At 39.6% G+C, this 22247-nt stretch overlaps 1 protein-coding gene across 7 annotated transcripts in view; it reads left to right on the top strand.

Annotated features, from left to right (window-relative positions):
* Rgl1 (ral guanine nucleotide dissociation stimulator like 1) overlaps nucleotides 1-22247 on the top strand; it is a 245024-nt gene that overhangs the window by 167416 nt on the left and 55361 nt on the right. For all 7 annotated transcript variants that reach the window (XM_048809850.1, XM_048809851.1, XM_048809846.1 and 4 more), the window contains 2 exons: nucleotides 5988-6196; nucleotides 20889-20966. In XM_048809850.1, coding sequence (XP_048665807.1) covers nucleotides 5988-6196; nucleotides 20889-20966 — 287 coding nt within the window. The remainder of the gene's footprint in view (nucleotides 1-5987; nucleotides 6197-20888; nucleotides 20967-22247) is intronic.

Raw genomic sequence — 22247 nt, 5'->3', positions numbered from 1 at the left:
AAAACCACAGAAACCAGAACCCCTCTCCCAAAGAGCTAGCCATAAAACCTAGAAATATTACTCCAGACTTCTGCACCTTTCTGTTTAAGAGTTGGTGATAAAGAAATTCTTGTACCTATGTTGTCTGATAGGTCATGAGACCCTCATTCCAAAAGGGGTCCTGCCCTATACCAGGAAGGAAGGAATGCTACCCAGAGAAACCAGGAAGAAACCGAACAGGCAGGTCTTTCTGGGCTTTGCCCTAGAGAGAGAGATGTTACTTAGGTCACAGCCTTTCTACATGGCTACCATTCTTCATTCAGCCTAAGCATAAAAAAAAAAGCAGTTTTCCTGGGTCTTTAGGTCTTCATTTCTGAAGGCTCCTGTGTCATAAAACTCTTTTAAAAACATTATCTGTTTTTTAATGGAGGAACTTTGATGGGGCAAAGGGTAGGGAGTTGTGGGGAGGGGGCATGGGGGCAGGAAAGATAGTGGAATGAGATGGACATCATTACCCTAGAGAAATGTTAAATTGTGCTGCAGTTGTGTACAATGAACCAAAATGCATTCTGCTATCATATATTCCTAATTAAAATTTAAAAATATTCTCTACTTTTTACAAGGTTTAAAAAATTTTTTATTTTTAGTTGTAGATGGACCAGATACCTACTTACTTCTCTCTCTCTCTCTCTCTCTCTCTCTCTCTCTCTCTTTCATTTTTATGTGGTGCTGAGGATGGAACCCAGTGCCTCACAGGCACAAGGCAAGCTACCACCCAGCCCTGTCATATAAAACTTTGATTAAATAAATTAGTTATACTTTTCTTTTATTAACCTATCTTTAGTTGTAGGAGTGTCAGCCATGCCCCTTATGATGGGTGAGGACAGGTTCTAGTGGTCTCTGAGTTTGTTTCCTCTGTTAAAGTGAACACTGTAGTGTCATAGCTGCACTCTATCTTTATGTCTTTAGTGCCTTGTACAGTACTTAGCACATAGTATGTCTAGTTCAGGTGTGGCTGAATAAGTAGATGAATAGATGAAAGGGACACCTATTCTGTATCTTCCATTTGCAGCTATCAAGGTATTGCCAGATTTACCAAATAAAGATATAGAAAGCACAAATAGTATGGAGGCTCTTCAAAAAACTGAAAATAGAATAATGCTGAGATCAGGCAGTCCCACTACTGGATATATAGCCAAAGGACACCAAATCATTATATCTAGGAAATACCTGAACTTCCCTGTTTATTATAGCTTTATTCATAATAGCCAAGATATGAAATCAACCAAACTGACCACTTGTAGATAAATGGATTTTTATAAATATGGTATATATGCACAAAGTAATATTATTTAAAGGAAAATTTAAAGGAAAAAATCCTGTTATTTATGGCAACATGGATGGAATGGGACGATATAATATTAAATGAAATAGGCATGGAAAAACAAACACCACATGTTCTCACTCATTTGTGCAAGTTAAAAAAGTTGGTCACTTAGAAGTAGAGAGTAGGATAGAGGTTCCTAAGAGGATTGGAAGGGGTAGGGAAAGAGTAGTGAGAAGCTGGATAATGTGAATGAAAACACAGTAGGGGGATTGAAGTAGGTTTAATGTTATGTAGCACAATAGGGCAACTATAGACAATAACATTTAGTTATACATTGTTTCCAACACATAGAAGTGGTAATATTTGAGGAGAAGAAAATGTTAATTATTCTGATTTGTTCATTACAAATCGTATACATGTATCAAATTATAATACCATACCCCATAAATAAATGTGTGTATGTAAAGTGTGCAGTACACACACACACACACACAGACGACACAAATATGACACACATTTGTATTTGAAATTCAGGTAAATTACAAATGGTCTTTTAGTATTATGAGTAGGTCCCAAATACTGCATGGTATATATGTAAAAAAATTTTTTTAAGTATTTTTAATTTATCTGAAATTTAAATTTTACTCAACATTCTTTAATTCACCTGACAAACCTAATCCAGCAAAAAAGTGAATCAGTGCTCAAAGTAGACAGTCGGCGTTGAAGCTTGTGCTGAACTTGACATTACTGGCTGGAATTTTTCACAAACTTTGTCTTAAATCTCTGAAACCCAATATGTAAATAGCTGCATACTCAGATGCACTGGCCTTCCCATAACGCTCTGCTGTGTCATGGCATACATGATTTCTACTAGAGAATGAACTTTTTTTTTTGCTTGTCAAGGAGATTTAATCTATGTGTTTGGTTAATGTGGAGAAATGAGCAGAGCTTATCTGTGAGTCAGCTGGTAGATTCCTTATACTATGCTGGTCTGCTGTTGTTGCTGGATAGTGGTTATAGAGCAGTTGAAAGAGAGCGTAAAATTTACCCTTGGTGTTTGGGATGAATGTAGGAAGTACAATGTGTCCCTTCTTTAAAACCTATAAAACCTTGCTGCTCAGGCCAAGATACTTGGGAACATGTGTACTGGGACTGAGCGGGACTTGGAGAAGGACTCCATACTGTCTCTAGTATAAATGAGGCTGTTTACTTAGCACGTTCCCTATTAAAGTATCTGATGATTCAAGTATTATTTTGATTGGAGAATATTTTCCCCTTGAATTAGAACCCTAATCATTAATAGTTTTTAGAGTGTGAAAGAATATATTGCTCCATGACTGGAATCAGAATTGAAATGTGGCATATTTCATCTCTTACACTCTTTCTTCTTTCCTCCTTATGCCAACATTGATAATTATAGAAATTCCACAGCTAGGGACATTTAGGCAGAACTGTAGCTGTTTATTCCTTAGGAGTTAGACATGACTTCTTAGAAAAAGCTGAATTCTAATGACAGAAAGATTGACCAAGAAAACCGTCATGAAGCATTTTTGTGGCCTTGGTATCATGATCTTGTCAGTAAAGCGATGGTCTCTGATTAAATCCAGATTGAGCTGTTTCCTGTTAGCGTGCTAACCCACAGGGCAGGCTCAGCCCTCCGTGTCTCGCTTTCTAAGTCTAAGTTATTAAAAACTTGTCTGCCAAGGGTTCCGCCCCTTTTCTTTTAAACTCCAATTCAGAGTTATTAAGAGAATACAAACAAAAACAGGTCCTGAAGTCTCTTAAAAGGATCATAGACCTATTGAATATTTTGCTGCAAAAACGGAACTTTAACATTTTAGTTTCTCCAGTCTGGCCATAGGACATAGGGTGTGTGTGTGTGTGTGTGTGTGTGTGTGTGTGTGTGTGAGAGAGAGAGAGAGAGAGAGTTATTACTGTATAGTTTCATTTCAGAATAATTCTAGTAGTAAGCAGATAATTTTAAGTTATTGTTTTATAAAAATATACTCTAAGTGCTAGTAAATTAAAAGTCATCTTGGAAAACCTGGTCTTATAGCAAGTAGACATTAGGGTACCAAGCAAATCTATAGAAAATGACATCAAGCAAATGCTCTGATACCTTAACATGCATTGTTAGTTTTTTATGAAAATGATTTTAGGCACCAGAGCAATTCTTTATATTATTTTATGGTATTGTCATTGATGCTCATTCATCATACTCAGATAATGATTTTTAAAATATAAATATTAAAAGTGTTTTCTTTTGGGTCAAATGTGGCTCTTCCTAATGTACAGATACAAATACTGAGGAACAAAAATCACTAAAGGGAACAAGGGGAATCAGGATTGCATATTGTAAAAAAATTTTTTTTCAGAGTTAAAAAAGGGCTGAAAGGAAGAGACTGGGTTAATGAGAAACATAATTCCATTCCCAAGGGAGAGCCTTGGCTTCCCGCCAAATCCGCTTTCTGGCAGGAAAAGGGACCCACTTCATCAGGTCCTTTGACAGGCATTTTTCTCTGTGTTTGAGTTTTTGGCCACATCCATTCTTAGTGAAAAATTAGTTCTTTCAAATAGTCATTACTTTCAATAAGAAATATTTAGTTTTAAAGAAGAATTGCATTTTAAGTAAAATAAGAATCATCAAATTACAGAATTGTTTGGTAAAGGAACTCTGCTATTGTCACAAGGTAAGCTAGAGATAAAAAAATTATATTTTATAATGTCTTTAGTTTTCTTTTTTTAAATTGAGAAATGGTAAATATGAATTAGGTTTTAAAGGCATCACTGTATTTACTAAGCCAACATTTTCTAAAGTATGTTCATCTCAAAATTCTGCAAGATGCTCTGAGAATAAAGGGAAATCCATTTGGAAACATCATATACCAGTCCCTCTCTTGAGTTTAATAACACATGTCGGCATAATAAAGACTTTAAGAAATTCTTCAGTAAAGACATGTCTTTGACTTGATTGAACTCTATAATCTCCAAACTTGACCGCAGGACCTTCTTTTTTGGGAACTAGAGTTTTACAGCACATACTTAAAGCAACACTGCACCAAATAATTAAAAATTTAATTAGAGTTTGAAATCATATATCTTTTTCACTTATTGCTTCTGGTTTAAGTTAACTGGAGCTTCTGGGGAACAGATGGGCACTACTAGGCTTCTCCTAAAACTAATATAGAGTGATAAAGAACAGTTATTAGTCCTTGATTTGAGTCAGCAGTCCAAGAATCTAAAGAAACATTTGGTATTGTCCTGAACCAGATCCCTCTTAGAAAACTTTAAAAAATTAAGTGAAGAAATAAAGCCATCCACCTCATAAGCTCGAGTTTTGGTATTAATGCCTAGTTAGACATGATGACATTAAGCTATTCTAACCCCCTCTGAAAGCAGTTGCCACCAGTTTGATCTTTCTGGAAGCAATCCCTTGGTTTACTTCCTTCCAGTAGTTTAACTTCTAGCAGGTCAGGTGAAGAAACAGAAAACATGTTCCTTTCTTATCAGAGGTACCATCGTTAGGCATTCATTTCTCTTTTTGCCCTTTCTCTTTAATTTTTACTTGTCTGATTATTGCAATTTAGGAAAATCTGCTAGGAAAGCAATTCAACTTATGATTCAGATAAGCTTGTCATTGTTCACATCACTTAGGATAATTATTTGCTTTAGAAAAAGATTCACTACTGAACTCCTCTTGATAAGGCAGAATCCTTAGTGCCTATGAAGGACAAATTAAACTGTAAATTGTGTGTCTATGTAATTTGCTAGGCATAGATTTATTGTAGAATGCAAAGTGAACCTACATTTATTTCAATTTAATTAGCTTCCTTTATATGCAGTTTTTAAGCTTTCACATTTTATCATCAATCAACATATAATGGTTTATGTGTACCAATCTTATTTATAGATTCATTCTCACATGATAGCTACTTCTCATAGGTAAATGTTTTCAAAAGTTTTCAGAGGGCAAGGCCTATGCACCCCCCTACACTTTCCATTACCCCCGCTTCCCCGAGATGAGCCACAACTTGGCCAACCCTTACTAATTGCCAGTGATATTGAATCAGAGCATATGTATGTTGCCTTCTGTGGACTGAAGAACATGAGATCATGGTCAGATCTCCATAGATTTCCATGGAAAACTTACTCCTACCATGGCTGATTATTTTTCAAAGCTATCAACATGATGTCAACTGGCTCACACAAATTCTAAAAATTTAACAATCAGCTCTTCAGAACCATTGTGAGTTGACTCTGGCACACCACTGTAGGAGCTGTCTTTAAGAATGAATTTGATAACTCACCTTGGATCAATATAAAAGGAAATGATTGATAACATTTGCTAAACTCAATCCTAGGATCATAGAAAGCATCTTTGATAAAATATACCAGAACCTAGTTCTTCATAGGGGAGAAAGTAAAAGCAAACAACCACTATGATGTAATTACCTGTACATCTACAGAAGAAGGGAACCCACACACACTCACCCTCCACCCTCATCATTACCTGGCCCCACCCTCATACCACTACCCAAGAGAGTGTCATCTTATGTTATGTATGGAAGCTAAAGAAGAACAAGAGAACAAGGAGAAAGGACAAACTATGGCTTTAACCGTTTCAGTGTTTTTGGTTTTACCTTAGGGAGTCATTTCACCTGATGGTAATTTATTTATACAGGTTGAAGGGGACCAGCTGCCTCCAGGACACACAGTCAGTCAGTATGAGACGTGTAAGATCAGGACCATTAAAGCTGGCACCTTGGAGAAGCTTGTGGAGAACCTGCTGACAGCTTTTGGAGACAATGACTTTACCTATATCAGCATCTTCCTGTCAACGTACAGAGGCTTTGCCTCCACGAAAGAAGTGTTGGAACTGCTACTGGACAGGTGAGGACCTATGGGGTGTGGGAGCTGCTGGAGGTGTAGGGCTGCAGCAGAGAGGGGAGTGTGAAGAAGGGTCCATTGTGAGGGATGACCTTTGGAGCAAATGGCATGATGATGATTAGGTGCCATTTACATGATCTATTTTCCATAAATCTAGGTTCAGCTGTTTATAGAATCCAGTTACCATTTACCATCCTCAATTTCTAATTTGACAGAAATTAGTTTTTAGTTTTTGTATAATTCTAGTAAATAATCAATTGGCCATGAATCTTATTGCTTTGGGGAATAAATGTGCTTATATGTATGAAGTATGAAGCTCAGTCTGAGACCCACAGGAAGCAGCTGGTGAGTAGTGGCTGTGAGAATGATGATAATAACTCTTCACAGTCACCGTGTATTAGCTGCTTCCTGGGTGTGCGCATAAATATCCTCCACCCGTGCTGTTAAGGCATACGTGTGATACAGCAGTGTATGTTGTAACTGACACATGGATAATCTTTATATTCTCCCCATTTTGTTTTAATTATAACTAAATTTAGTAATTAAAATAAAAACATTAAATTGACTTGATACTGGGAGGAAGAAAACTATCAGCCAAACAATTGCTGTAGAATCACGAGAATCCTCATTCAGATCTTTATATTCTGGGGTTTCCTGCCCAGGAAGGAAATGAGATAGGGTGTTTTTGTTGGGCTTATTGAATATTGATATTTGTTAACTAGAATTTTTATTTTAAAATTAACTTGTATTACTGTTGAAGATATTAAAAACTCTTCTATAGAAGGTTATAAAAAGAAATATTAAAATGTTCTCATATTTCTTCTTTGATCCCAAATAACATTGGTTAGCCTTTTTAAAAAATTTGCATTTGTAGAAAGAAGAATATTAGAACATAATCTAACTAGGTAGATAATGTACATTAACAGTTTAAAAATAGAAGTAATCCATGTATATGATGAAAAGTTCAAACAATTCAGAAAACGATAAGAATAAAAGGTAAAAAATTTTCTTTAAGTTTCCTAGTTCCATCTCTCCATAGTAATCACTGTAAACCATTTCTTTTGCATTCTTTGAAGGTTTTTCTGGTGATATATATATATATATATATATATATATATATATATATATATATATATATATATTCACTCTCATATACAGTATACTTATATATGATACAGATAGAATCATAGCTGTTCACCCTAAATAATGGACATGCACACAAGAACCAGAGTGTTTAGTCTTGACTTGTGGACCCCAGCCTTTAATTGATGATTTAAAAAATCTTTTCTTTGTTCTCCTCTTACAGTTGATGGACTTTTTTTTTTTTTAAATTTTTAAAGACTAACTGGGTGACAGTTGTTAAAGAACAGAATCAAGATGAATTCAGAGTGCATTTAATTCAAGCTATCATTTAAGGAATAATGAACTGGACAATTAATATTTATTTTGTATTATTTGAATGGGCCAAAGCTTGGCTTTGAATTTAATCTCATAGTTAAATCCTTTATTTGCTTCTGAAGCGGGTAAAATCAACAATAACCTATGCCTGTGGAATACCTAGCACTCTGCAAGACACCATGTGGAGGGAACTCAGAAATATAAGACATGGTTTTTGCCCTGAGGTAGTTCAGATGTGGATTTACTGTGAAGCTGTGGGTATTTAACCTTCAGGGCTCCTCATTTGTAGTACCCTCTGAATAATTTTCTGTTCTTAATTTTATATTCTTTTTCTTTAAAAGAATCTCTCAAATTATATATGCTAGTCCCATAAAAATCTGGATCCACCCTTCCTCAGTACCAAATATTTTACTGTGAGAGATAAGGCTTGCACTCATAGAACAAGTAGATACCACTGACCATGTTGTAAAAAAAGCCGTAACATGTTCTACAGATGAAACAAGGTATCGAAATTCAGAGAAATAAATTACATTTATTTTGCTTTCTCTGCAGAAATTCAGATTTGTCCATATATGTCCAAACCTCAACATGAATATTTCTTCCTCACTCCATTTTCCACTCATGCTTAGATCTTGTGGCCAAGCTTCAGTCTTGATTGAATTGATCTAAAATGCATTCTATGAAACACTGTTCCTAAACTTCTTGTGGGACTTTTAATGTCTATAATCAGGAGCAAGTAATTATATTATACAATCTTGCCTATTCTGAAAATAAGCATTTGAAATATTATTTCACATCAATAGATTGTGGTAGACTTATTTGTGGGTCTCTGACACAATTTTTAAAAGTTCTTTCTTTTGGTTTCCTAATAGTACATTGCTTACCTTCTGTGAAATTAATACTGAGAAGTTATGACAGCATGTGCTAATCCTGTAATAATCAGTCAACAGTAGATTGAGGACAGGAACTGCAAGATTCATTTCCCACCAGAGAACAGCTTATTTGAAGTCAAGCTTTAATTTCCCTTAAGACTTCCAATAGTGGCTTTTTTGTATGGAACTGTTTGCTTTCTGGGGTTTCTTTTTTTTTTTTTTTTATCTTTTTATAGTTTTTCATTTGGCTAATATGAGCCTTTGTGATTGACCAATAGGCAGTGGTTTGAAGTCATGTAGGGCTAATTCTGTATGTTTACTTTGTCCCTTCCTTGGGGTGCTCGGCATTTCACAAGGGTCCTCTCTGCTGTGCTTCTCACCATGGCTCAGAGTTAATTCTAGGTCACATTGGCTTCCTTTTAGCCCAAGAGAAAGTTATTGAATCATAGGTTAGCTGTTTGTATTGGGGCTTGGAGAGTTTATTTTCTCTAACTTCAAACATAAACTCCATTATTCTGTTCTTCCCACTGTGCCATTTAAAAAAGTGAAGGAAGGAGTTAGACACCACTGAAAACACCCTGCCTCAAATGTAGGCAGAATCCTACTTCAGCTAGTGATCCTCACTAAGAACCAAGAAGCATCTATGTGGACATCTAGACCTTTCTTCAGGTGGCTGTCACAATAGCTAACCAAAGTTACCTATTTCTCTAACAGTCTCTCTCTGATACTAAAAGTCAGTAGAAGGCCATCAATCAGAGTAGGGTGGACCAGGTCTCCAGCTACCTTGTCCAAGCTACTTACAGCACTCAGGCTGCAGTGTAGAAAGTACCCAAGTAACAGTCTGAATTACCCCTTTCAAGCAAATTTTCCCCATGGTAGACTCTTGGGACTGTTAAAGGTGGGAGCCAGCTATAAACCTATGCTTTAATACCATAATCTAAGGTGAATTTTCTTGTCTGTGTCCCAGAAAAGCTAATTCAGTAGGTCTTTGAACCGGCTCTCCTGCCTAGTTTGCTTGTCGTGCTTTCACAGGTTTATCTTATTTAGTTCACTCATTACAACCTCGTGTTTACTGATGAGAAGTGGTGGCCCAGGAACATTCAATCACTAAGTGGCAGAGCTGGAATGAAAAATTCCCCTTTTATGACTCAGAAGCTCTGTCCAAGTGTACCATCTCACCCCCATGGGTTGTGAAGGCCATTTTGAAAAGAAGGAATGACTTGGGAACTCCTCGTAGTTATCTTTATCTTTGTTGCTACTTCCTCGATGGTAGCTGTACAAGATATATTGAGTATATGATGGTGGATGAGTCTCCACACCCCCTGCCCTCTTTATACCAAGTGTCTGATCAGAGAGAGGGACATGAAAAAAGACAGCATGCAGATAAATGTAATTAAAATTGATATAGCCATTGGGATATGAGAGCTGGGTTCTACAACAGATGACTGGAGAGGACATTTTGAAGAGCTTTACCAAACTAAACTGCATGCTGGCCAGTGATATTAGGTGGTTATATAGACCATGGGCCACAGAGGTCACTGGTTTCTGTGTTTCTGGAGTGATTCTGAAGTGTTTCTGTGTATTAACGGGGCTCAGGCTAAAGATCTGATCTCCATGAGCACTCCCTCAGGTGGCTGAACTTGAGAGGTGGGAGAGAGCCCACAAGGAAGCCTGGGTGGCTTTTTGCAAATATGGAGTAGTAACCTTAAATGCCATCGGGGTATTAACGCTTCCATATGCAAGGGATCACATACCCGCAAGAACACAGCTGCCCTTGCTAGTGAAGCCAGTTCTTCCACAGCATAGAGAGGAGTTGATAAAATATAAAGCTTGGAACAATTTTTTTTTTTTATTTTTTTTTTTACTTCCCAGGATTTTGTTATAAGTGCTAAATATGCTTCTCTTCAGAGTTCTAGGATACTTTGTAGGGAAAGCAAGTTTCCTGCCTCTTTGTCGTGAGATTCATGTGTTAGGTATAGAGTATAATGGTAAAGAGTGGGCAAAGGAGTGAAGAAAACGAATTTGACTTTATGTTTTCAGTCTGAGTAGTTTGGATCACAAGGGTTCGTCAAAGATCTCTTTAGTAAAGGTTTGCTCCCTGGTGTGATGCTTTAGGAAGGTGGAACCGTTAACAGGTGGGGCCTACTGGAAGGTCTTTAGGTCATTTTGGGCATTCCATCAAAGAATATAGTGGGCCCCAGTTCCCCACCCTTCTCTCTTTTGCTCCTGGGCCACAGGGTTAGCAGTTTCACTGAGCCCTGCATGCCTTCTATGATGCATGCCTCAACACAGGCCCAAAAGTAGTGGGGCCAACCAGTCATGGACTGGAATCTCCAAAACTGTAAGCCAAAACAAACCTTTTCTCTTTACAAACTGAGTATCTTATGTATTTGTTATAGTGGTGGAAAGCTGTCTGACACTTGCTGTGCAGCATTAACCAAGTTAATTCATCTTATTAGCTTCAGTTTCCTTCTGTATAAAATGAGAATATAAAATAGCACCTAATTTAGAGGATTATTGTCAGGTTTAATCTTGAGAATAGAGATGCAATTCTTACTGTAGGGCTGGAAAATATTAAATGCTTAAGAGATTACCCCTACCTGGTTTTCTTTCTTCATGGTGTTTATCATTGTTTGACATCATCTTATCTATCTTGCCTGTTTCTTGACTGTCTCTCCTACTCGGAGACCATGTCTGTCTTCTTCACTTGTGTCCTCTGAGGGGAATGGTACCTGCAATAGGTGCTTGGCAATTATTTGTCTCAAATAAATAATGACTGTTGTGCATTCCTGTTATGAGCAGGTACTTCAGAGGGTACAGCAGTAGACATTACCCAACCTCTGCATGCATTTATTAGGAGAGACAAATACAAAACAGTCTGTAGCCTGTGCTATCACTGTCAAAGCTGTGAGGACTGCATGTGCATTTGTATTAAAAGCTTTTCTTCCCCTAAGGAGCTATGAGGCAGTAGTAGTGAGCTCTCCATAAAAAGCATGTAATACAAATCCATTCTGTTCTCAAATGCTTTCTTAGTCTGAGAAGCAGGGTAAGCATTTTTGAGATGCATACAATATGTTCCAAATTACTTTTTGTTAAACCCACTTAAAAATAATTAAGTTTTTTAGTTAGTACTGGAATTAGACTATGTACTTGCCAAATATTCCTAGATTCATGCTGGCATGCTGTGAGGAGATTCTCTTACTTTCTTTTCTTTTAGAAGGAGGGAAGATTTCTTAATATCTTCCTCTGCTCTTCCAGGTCCAGGGAAAGGGAGTTATCAGTAGAAACTGAACCCATTTGGAGGATCTCACAGCATGCTATTTTGGTGACATTAAGTCACCTCTGAGTGCTGGTCTCCTATGTATTAACACTCATTGAAATGTGATTTTTGTATCCTTTGCTTCTTCTAAGAGTTGTTTACTAATGTTTTACTTGAACTGCTTATATAGGAAAGTTTTTCAAAGCAGTGCCATACCATTTTCCATTCATTTTAGTAACTCTCCTCCCTAACTCCCTGCAGGGCCAAATGGAACAAGAAGAGTGGGTTACCATGAGTCTTTTGTCCTACATTGCATGAAAAAAATTGAGATTTATTGGTCAGTTGGCTCCAGGATGCTCATTCCATTTATTTAGCAGGAAAACTTTCAGGATATCTTCACATTGCTTTGTTTCCTTTCAGCTTAAAATGCATGCGGACATCCTGGATATCCTGACTAGGGTGAGAATTTCTTAGTAAATGAAGGCCATTTCTTAAGATTTTTGTTATAGTGAATGAGTTCAAATAGATTTTCTCCAAGTCTGGGTGATATTGACCCCCTTGGCCTTGGATATGTCATGTGATTTAAAAAAAAAAAGCAGATTGTCTAATGATAAGCTGGATTCAGATGTGATGTGAGGAAGATGAAGCTCCAGGCTGCTCTGTGAGAGGAGGGGAGTTTTCACAGGGACTGTGAGAAACTCAGGGACTTGAAATGCTTATAAAATAGAAAAGAGCCTTGTAAACTCTCTATAGAGCATGAAAAGTCTCATACTCTTGCTGGTTTATGCCTTATCAGATGGAGGAGGACTGTTTAGCTCAGAAACTCTTAGAAGGTAAAACATTTATAGTAATTGATGCATATTTCTATGGCAGGCAGAATAATCGCATCCACCCTCAAGATGTTCACACAAAAATGTTATGAATGTGTTCAGTTATATGGCTAAGGGAGTTAAGGTTGCAGATGAAATTAGAGTGAATCCATTGACTTAAAATGAGGTTATTATCTTATATTATCTAGATAATCACAGTACAATCACAAGGTCCTTAAATTTGGAAGATCGAGGCAGAAGAGAATCAGGGAATGAGCTGTGAGGATAGAAACTGGATTAGATGCCACTGTGCGGACTTTGAAGATGGAGTGAGGGGGCCATGAGCCAAGGAACACAGGCAGCTTCAAAAAGCTAGAAAGGGTAATAAACACATTCTTTCTAGAGTTTCTAGAAAGGAGCTCAGCCACGCTGTCATCTTAATTTCAGCTCACTGAGACCTGTGTTGGACTTCTGACCTATGTGCCTATAAAATCCACTAAGATTTTGGTAATTTGTTATAGCAGCAATAAGATAAGGAACAAGGAATTCTTGTCAGGGAGATGGACTCATGGGCTCAAAGATGACAAAGATCAATGCTTTCCCTCACCCTTGTTGTTCAGGCCCTCATGCCTATTCACCCGTGGCCCACGTGCTCAGCTGCAGGAACCATTGCTGGAAAGAAAAGGCCCAGCCTCAGTGCAACAAGCATTGTTACTATTTTCTCCCTGTAACTTTGCCAATTGCTCTAGGTTAACCAGAAAACTTTAACCTGGTATTGTTTTAGAATTACATCCAACCATAATCACATGAGGGAAATGGAAATAAGTTCCGTTCCCTGCTGGGTTGGTTGTCTTTGGTGACTCTTTATTTTTCCCAAGTGGACCCGACTCGCAGTCAGCAGCACCATGGGATTTCTGTATGGGAACATGCGGTGCCTGCAGAACCTGAGCTTCCTGACGGCGTTGCCCGTTTAGTTACAGTAGATGTTGAAGGGATGATGTCAAAAGTGTCACCCAGACCATACCCAGGCTAGCTGTCTTTTCTTGAAATGGGATTTGTAAGACCTAAGAGATAAAAGTGTTTCCATGAAGTGGCACTTGCTTGTTTTTTCACTTTTTAAAGGGAAGTAGGACATGCAGTTATCTTTTCTTTGAGAGGACTACTGAATTGCCCAGCAGGTTTTTAAAAAGTATGCTTATGTTTGGAAACTACAAAGTATGTGTATAGTCTGAGTGGTAACTGAAAAGTTTTGAATTCAGCTTTGATAATCTAAAGCAGTGGTTTTGATAGAATGAGTTGATTTTAATCCCCTTTAAGAGTCTGCTAAAGCTGGACGTGGTAGTGCATGCCTGTAATCCCAGCAATTTGGGAGGCCGAGTCAGGAGAATTGCAAGTTCAAGGCCAGCCTCAACAATTTAGTGAGGCTGTAAGCAACCTAGCAAGACCCTTTCTCAAAATCAAAAATAAAAAGGGCTGGGGATGTTGCTCAGTGTAGAGCCCCTCTGGATTCAATCCCCAGTCTAAAAAAAAAAAATGCCTTCTAAAAATTATAAACCTCTTCTTTAGAAATAAAAAAAATCATAAAAATTTAGGGGATTTCCAGGCTTCTGTAAATTTATCATGCTCCAGACAGAGGGTCCCTGGGATGGGTGATAGGGGACATGTAGGTAGCTACTGTGCATCAGAGGAGGGTACTGCACCTAGCTTATAATTGGAGCAAAAATCTTAAATGTAGTTCTGAAAAGTAAATTAATGGATTTCATTAAATTATAGTACATTTAATGTTTTATTAAAGCAAATTAATGGTTTTAAGAACAATGTCTCTGAATCTTTACAAAGGAAGGGATTAGCTGTTTGAGTTAATTTTATGTTTTTCTTATCACTTTTCTCTTATTTGACTTTTTTTTAAAACAATCATATTACAGGGTCCCAATCCTGGGAAACACAGTTCTTTTGCCTTTGGCCCCTTCTAAAGTTTCCAGTAAATACCAATTTTGACAAATTGATGCTGTATTGAGTTTTTGTAAGCATAGGAGAGAGAAGTAGTTTTGAAAATAATGGGATGCCATGGTACCACACTCATATTCATTGTTATTTGGTTTTGCAAAACATACTTCCTGAGATTGCTGTAGAGTTCTGCAATGCCATCTTTATATGGTTGGGGAGAACTGAGCCACAGGCTTGAATTGATTTGTTAGTAATGTGTTAATTCATCTTAAGCCTGAAGAATCTAAGCTTATTAACAGTGTGTGGTGACCACTTGGTCAATGCTGTTTATTCTGTGTCCTCCTTCATCATAGCTGTCACCATTGTAGTATGCCTACAAGGAGATTTGTAGTTAGTGGCTTAGAACTCTAAAGAGCTAGAGGTGGAAGGAGGGGACACTGATGGTCCACCAAGCTCTGAATGCAGAAAACAGGATAGAGAAAGAAATAGATGACAGGGACTTAGTATGGAACTTGAAGGCCTTAGGTCAAGGGTGTGAGAGCCATCGTACTGAAATAATTAAATGTGGACAAGAAGCAGGTTGCAGCAAGAGATACCTTTTTGTGTTCTTTCAAGATCTTGGGTACATAGTGACTCTAAAATCATGTTTTTTTTTTTTTTTTTGGTCTTCTATTTGGCAGTTGGGGCTGGGGCTGGGATTAAAGGTCTATTTTTCAGGAAAGTTTTATAGAAGTTCATGCCTTTCAGGAGTAGAATGTTAAGTATCTTTTGCTGTTAATGTTGCCTTCACTGCTGGGTGTTGGGGGGCTGCTGAGATAATGTGGAAGATGGAAGGGCAAGGACAGTGGGTGGGGGCAGGCTTCACAGCAAAGGCCTAGAGTGTGTGGGGGAGGGCAGTTTGTTGTGGTCTTCTAACTTTTTCTAATCATGGGAAAACTTTGTCTAGAGACCCAGATCTCAGGAGCAGGAGCACAGTACAGGGTTCTCTGCTGGATCACTCAGTCCCTTCTTTCCACGGAGAACGAGGAGGTTTTGCCTTCTTTCTTTGACCTTGGTTTTCCTCTTCAGTGGCCAGCTTCAGAATGGGAACCAGACTTCTCTAAGGCTAGGCGTGGCGGTCATGCCTCAGCTCTCAGGTGGGACTTGGGTGGAGAGGGTGCTGCCACAAAGGATGTTATTTCAAGTGCAGATCCATGGGATATGGTCCAGAGTCTTCCCTGCGCCTTCACTTGGTGTTCCAGACACCTGCAGGCTGTTCCACCCAGGTCATTTCCTCTGTCAAGGTCAACTTCAGAACATTTTTCTCATACCTGACCTGTGTTCTTGTGGGTCAGTTAAAGAAAAATGCCTAAGATGTTCCAAGTCTGGGACATAATAGAAAAGCAAAGACTCCCAGAGGTCCCTGAGCTGCCACTTCATGTGGGGTCTCTATCCCCCTTTCTGTTCTCCCGCCATCCTAAGTCAGCATCTCCTTCCTTTCTTTCCCCTTCCAGCCCTTCTTTCATTTGTGGTAGTAGAGAGGAAATTAATTCACTCTGCAGACATTTACTGCCTGCCTGCTCTGGATTCAGGGGAGTTAGCAGTAAGCTAGATGAGAGTAAGAGCAAAGTCCCTGCCACGGTCCAGCAGGCCATCTCGATCTGTCGCTGCTACTCTGCTCTGCGCCTCGCTGGCCTGCTTGATGTCCCTTAAAAGCACAGTCCTGCCACTGTTCCCAAGCCCTTGTCTTGGCTCTTCTCACATTGAAAGGCTCTTTCCTCAGAGATCTGTGTGGCTTGCTCCTTCACCTACTGCAGACTACTTATTTATCACATTCACATTGACCCTTCCCGACACCCCATATGAAATAGCAACCTCTGACCTTCTGTCATGCCCAAACACCTTTTTCTGCTTTCTTTTTCTCCATTGCACTTTTCACTGTCTGACTTAGTGTAGAATAACTGATGATTAGATTATTTGCTTTCTCCTGCCCCACTACAGTGTATGCCCCATGAAAACAAGGACTTTGGTTTGTTTCGCTACTATATTCTTTTATTTATTTATTTGTTTGTTTGTTGGTGGGTTGGTACTGGGTGCCTTACCACTGAGAATCCAGGGGTGCTTTACCATAAACTACATCTCCAGATCTTTGTATATTTTATTTTGAAACAGGGCCTTGCAAAGTCGCTGAGGCTATCTAAACTTGTGATCCTTCTGCCTCAGCCTCCTGTGCCTCTGGGATTATAAGTGTGTATCACAGTGCCCAGCTGCTACTATCTTCTTAATGTCTAGAATAATACCTGGATATAATACTTCATAAATAAACTTCATTGAATGAGGAATAAATGAGCAAAGGAATCAAATAGTGAAAGAATGAACGCCTTAAGATTTCCAACCTTAAAGAGTTTGGTGGAGGGATTAGAGTTAAAATAAGTAATAGGACCTTCTTGCTTGGGTGGGAGGGAAGTGACTTAGAGCTAGGCTCTTGAACTTGACTCAAGATTCTAATTCCCACCTTATTGTCTTCCAGGGTTTATTACTTAAGTTCTCTCTTATCTGTAAGATTGGAATAATAACATCACCGTATAGGGTTGTCATAAGAATCAAATGAGACAATCCACATGGAGCGCTTAGCTGGTGCCTGGTGTATAGTAAGCTCTCAATGTTTGTTAACTGCTATTGTTATTGGTTCATTTGCGGGATTCAAGTAGAGCCTGAGAAGTTCTTCAGGACCACCCCCATGCTGTCTGGTGCTCTTGAGACCTTCCTGTTGGAGAACAAGGGCTAGAATGGTCCCCCACTAGCAAGACTGCCCCTGGGGACAACTTTATCTCAGGGATTCTTTGATCCACAAGTGTTCCTGGTCCTCCCCTTCAAACTCATATTAAACATTTTATCTACCCACATGGGCTCTAAAGAATACATCCCTTTTGGAAATACTCTTTTCCTGTTTAAATATCAGCACACAGTTAAACATTAAGTTGGGCTTTTCTTTTCTTTTATTTTTTGGTAATTTTTAGGTGACAGTAAATAATGGTTGAAAGCTGTGTTTTAGGAGGCGTTTGTAAATCTTCCTTTTGCCTTGTTATAACAGAGAAAACCATGTCAAAAGTCATCTGACAGTTTGTATTTTAATTTAAGTTTTATAAGTTACCATTTAAAAAAGGGCAGTTGTTCGTTGGTAAGCCTTCTTAAAAGACTGGGGCTTTGATCTCAAATCCTAGGGAGGCTTTGCAGAAATTGGAGGTGACATTGTTGACAAGTTTGTAGCTTTCTACTGCCGTTAATTAAACACACACACATACACACCCCATTTGTACTCCCCTGGTATAAAAGAACTGAACTTGACTTTGATTTTTGATGGGAACCTATAAGCGGGTTCAGGGAAACATCAAAGAAACATTCTTAATCTAGTAAAACTGAGTCTCAGATGAACATTAGAGAACTCTGGATTCCAAAACTAGTCTAGTTTCATTTCTGTAAAATGTTAATTCTCCTTAATAATAAGAAAGGTGCCAGGGCAAATAATCGTCCCTGCCTCAGCCCGTTAAATTCCAGAGGTTCACAGGTTCTTTAATTTTATTTTACTGCCAGAAGTCTCCTTTGTAATAGTGTATATAGTTTTGCATTTTCATACTGCTTATACCTTCAATATCTCAGCTTTAAAAATCTTAAAACTTTTTAGTCTTAATTTTAGATATTTTGAATAATCACAGCTCTCTTAAAGCCCTTTTAGAAATGAAAGTACAGACATGCTAGGGAACTAGTAAAAACATAAGGCCACAAGGTGCTTTTGCAAAGGCCAATCTGTGCTAACAAGGAGCAACCTACTAGCAAGCCTCATTAGTGAGGTAGCATTTGCACCAAGACGTGTGGGCTGAGGGGCCAGCCACTGGCACAGGCGTGGGAGGAGGTATGGCCTGTTGAATTGGGGGCAGTGGGTGGAAGGGGGTGAATAAGGGGAATTTGTGAGAGACAGGTGCAGAGCTACTGGGCAGATCATTTAGGGCCTTGTGAGATGAAGACTTTAGCCTTTTTTCAGATGGAAGTCATGGGAGGGTTTTGAATGGAGCATTGACATGATCTGATTACAGGGCCGCTGGGCAGAAGCCAGGAGAATAGACTAGTTAGCTGCTGTTGCATTGGTCTAAGCTAGTTTGAACCAGGGTGGAAACAGAAATAAAGGCCCAGACAAAAGGGCTTCCTGATGGGTTGGTAGTGAAGAGTCAAGTATGTATGCAAGATTTGAGCCTGGACAGTTGGACCATCTGCTCTGCTACATGTGCCTTGCTGTTGGTGTCTCTGACAGGTCTCCCAGTTATTATTGAGTGGTCACTCTGAGCCTGGTTGTGCACCTGCAGACACTCTGGTAGTCAAGAGACATACTCATGTGATTCTCTGAGTCATTGCAGATGGTTCCAGGTCCATCAGTGAGCAAGAACTTTGCTTACCAGTGTGGTTGCTGAGTCTTTCTTGGTACTATCTGGTCATCCATCCTGGCACTGCAGCCTTGGAGAGGAACTGTGATGGGTGTTGGTGCTATCTAAACCTGCACCTCAGCCCCGAGCCTGAACAGTGCAGAAAAAGAGCAAGAGACAGAGAATAGGAATATCTGGAAGATTTTAGTACAAACTTACTAGAAAAGAAAATTATCAGGAACAGTAAAATGAGAATCTTTTCCTTATAAGAATTTTCCTTCTTTATTTCTATCTCTCATTGAGCCTTCCAGTTGGAAAATAAAAGTTACTTCCAAAATAACGAGGGTGGGGCAGGGAGAGAGAGAATGGACTAATTAATGTGACAAAAAAAAAGAGATTAACTTGCATATTTGGTCATGGAAGGTTGGCAGGAAAAGAGTTTAGGGTCACTTGAGTCAGATAGATGGGAGGTCCAGTGGCTTTCCAAGATCCCCCAATTCACTGCACCCACCCCAACCTTTCCTACTTTAATAAACCACAAAGCCTATTGTGAGAGAACATGAGGACATGGTTTGCTATGATGGTGGCCAAAGACAGAGCCAAAACCCCCACTTTGTTTATTTACTAGGATTCTCATTTCCCATTCTGTCTTACTCACATGGGTTTGAGTAAATCTTAACCTGACTGAATTTTTTTTTATCTCAGGAAGAGCAAAGGGTAGTCTTGAAAATCCTGTAAATGGCAGGTGTAGGGCAGAATGAAGGGGAGCAGGGAAGGCAGAGACCAGTGGAAAATACCTTCAGGAAGCCAAGAAATCCATAAGGCTGATGAACTAGAGAAAGGAGCAGGTGGTGGGGGTGGCGTAGTGCTTAAGGGCACATGCTGGAACCTATGGGATGGGTGATGGGGATACCAGATGGACTGGCAGTCGGTCAAACCAGATGGTGGGCTTTTATTTTAAAAAGGATTTGTAAATCCTAGGAACGAGGAACCATAAGGGTACTGGGGCCTTTAATCTCATTAGTCAAAGACAAAAGTGTGCTCTTTAAAAATGTAAACCCACCAATTATAGAATTTCTGTTGTTAAAACCTAGGGACAGACTACCAGCTTATAAAACTATAGGGACTCTGAATTCTTTACAGATGGAAGGTGAAACTGCAGAAATAGTCTTGGCATTGTATATTGATAGATTCCTTAAGAATTCAGTGTGAATTTACTAAATGTACATTCAGAACCAGGAGAGACATACTTATATGAAATTGGTTTGCTTACATGTTAACTTGGAATAATAACTAATAGTATAATCAGCTTGTTTAATAACATTTGAGTTTGTAATGAGCCAAATTTTAAAATCTAAGCACCTATTACTTTCCAAAAAATTGGATCCCTGGGCCTCCTTCTTCCGTTTCTGTGTCTGGATGGCCTGGCTCACGTCTCCACAGCTGCTCTCCCTGGGCCGCAGCTCGAGAGCTCAGTTCTTCAGCCCTCCTCTCTGTCAGCCTTTACTTGAGGGCCACAGTTATTTCCATGATCCTTCTCCAAACAGACACCTCAAGGAGACCAGCCTCAGACCAAGCTGAGTGGCTAGAACGCAGAGGCAGTGCCCACAGAGCCGTGTATCCCTCAGCAGATATGCAAAGGGCAGGGGTATACAGCGGGCTTGTGACAGATGTCAGGACAAAGCAGCTTGTTTTGTATCACGTAATATTTGATTCTTCTGCTGAGAGGAAAAACCTGCTATAGTCTGAAAAATCAGAGAAACAGTCAATATTAAGAGAAAGTTTTCCATGGTGCAGTTGTTAAGTTTACACTTTTCTGTTTAGAATATACGGAGTATATAATGGGTATCCTGAAGGATCTCTTGATAATACTGCATTGTTTTTGATGCTATTTCATAAATATTTCTTTCCTTAATTGCTCTAACAATGTGATGTTATCATGCTGGCGGAGTTGAATAGAGCAGCTTTCTGATGCTGTTGACCGTTTCTGTTTACTTGTTTTTGTCTCTGAAGGTATGGAAACCTGACAAGCCCAAGCTGTGAAGAAGATGGGAGCCAAAGTTCATCTGAGTCCAGGACGGTGCTCAGGAAGTGAGTGGCTCTCTCCTCTGCATCACTAGCCCTCAGTTAAGAAATGTTTTAAAAGAATGTGGGTTAGTGCAGTTCCTTGTTCCCTCGGAGTGCTGCTGCCATGATTTTTTCCATAATGCATAGGGTCATAGATTTATTATTTATTTTTGTCTTCTAACAACATGCATTTACTTATCCAGTAGAAGTATTGTGCACCCACTGTTCGCCAGGCCCTGCACTAAGGGATATCAAATAAACAAGTGAACACAATGAAAAGGCCTTAGTTCTGTTTATACTTCAGGAAAGACAGATGAAGAAGAAGCTCAAAAAGTGAAAAGGACAAATCGAGGGTGGGGTGGGGGCTGGTTCCTGATGGGTCTTGATTCCCCATAGGGTGCAGGAAGGGCTCTCTGACCCGGTGACACTGAACCACCTGAATAAGGTGACTGAGGTGTGGGCTAAGCCTTGTGAAGAGCCAGGAGGATACGTGGAAGAGGCCTGAGGCAGGGGCAGTGTTGGAGAAATAACAGGAAGGCAGAGTGAGCAGTGGCCAGTTGCAGGGGTTGAGATGTAAGGTAGTGGGTCCAGATCTCGCGAGGACTTGAAGGCCTTGGGAGAGGATGCTGGATTTGGTTCTGAGGAAGGTAAGAAGCACTTAGAAGGTTTTGAGACAAGTGCCGTGTCCTAACTTACATTTGAAAAGGTTTGCTCTGGCTCTGTGTGGAAAGCGGACATGACAGTGGGCATGTGTCACAGGTGGAAGCAGGGAACTTGTTTTAGACTCTTGCAAGGGCAGAGGCAAGTGTTAATGGTGGTGTGGACCTGAGCAGTGACCCCGCAGCTGCTGTGTTCTGCAGAGCATGGCCGATGGTGGCAGGATGTGCTGCAGTGGATGGGCTTCATGGGACAGAAGGAGGAGGCCTGGATGCTCAAGGGTTGTGGTTTTAGCAGCTCATAGAACAGGCAGCTTCAGGAGACAAGACTTGCTGGTGAGGATCAGGATCCGGGGGAGCGTGTGAGGATGAGCTAGCCTTGGACGTGTTAATTGGCTGAGCAGATTCAGGGGAGGTCTGAGTTGAGGTGTGCATTGGGGCTTCACTAGTTTGTAGATGGGTATTTAGAGCCATGGAACTGACTTTGTGGGGCCTAAGGGAAGAGAGAGAGCAGAAGGTCCAAAGACTGAGCCTGGGGTCCCACAGAGTTTAGAGTTAGGGAAATAGAGGGTCTGGCAGAAGAAACTGGAATAGAGCAGCTGTGGGGCAGTGGGAGGAGAGAAGTAAGAAGGGAAGCTGTGCCCCAGCA

The sequence above is a fragment of the Marmota marmota genome, unplaced genomic scaffold, assembly GCF_001458135.2.
Source record: "Marmota marmota marmota unplaced genomic scaffold, marMar, whole genome shotgun sequence".
Lineage (NCBI taxonomy): Eukaryota > Metazoa > Chordata > Mammalia > Rodentia > Sciuridae > Marmota > Marmota marmota.
This window is presented reverse-complemented; position numbering and strand designations above follow the sequence as displayed.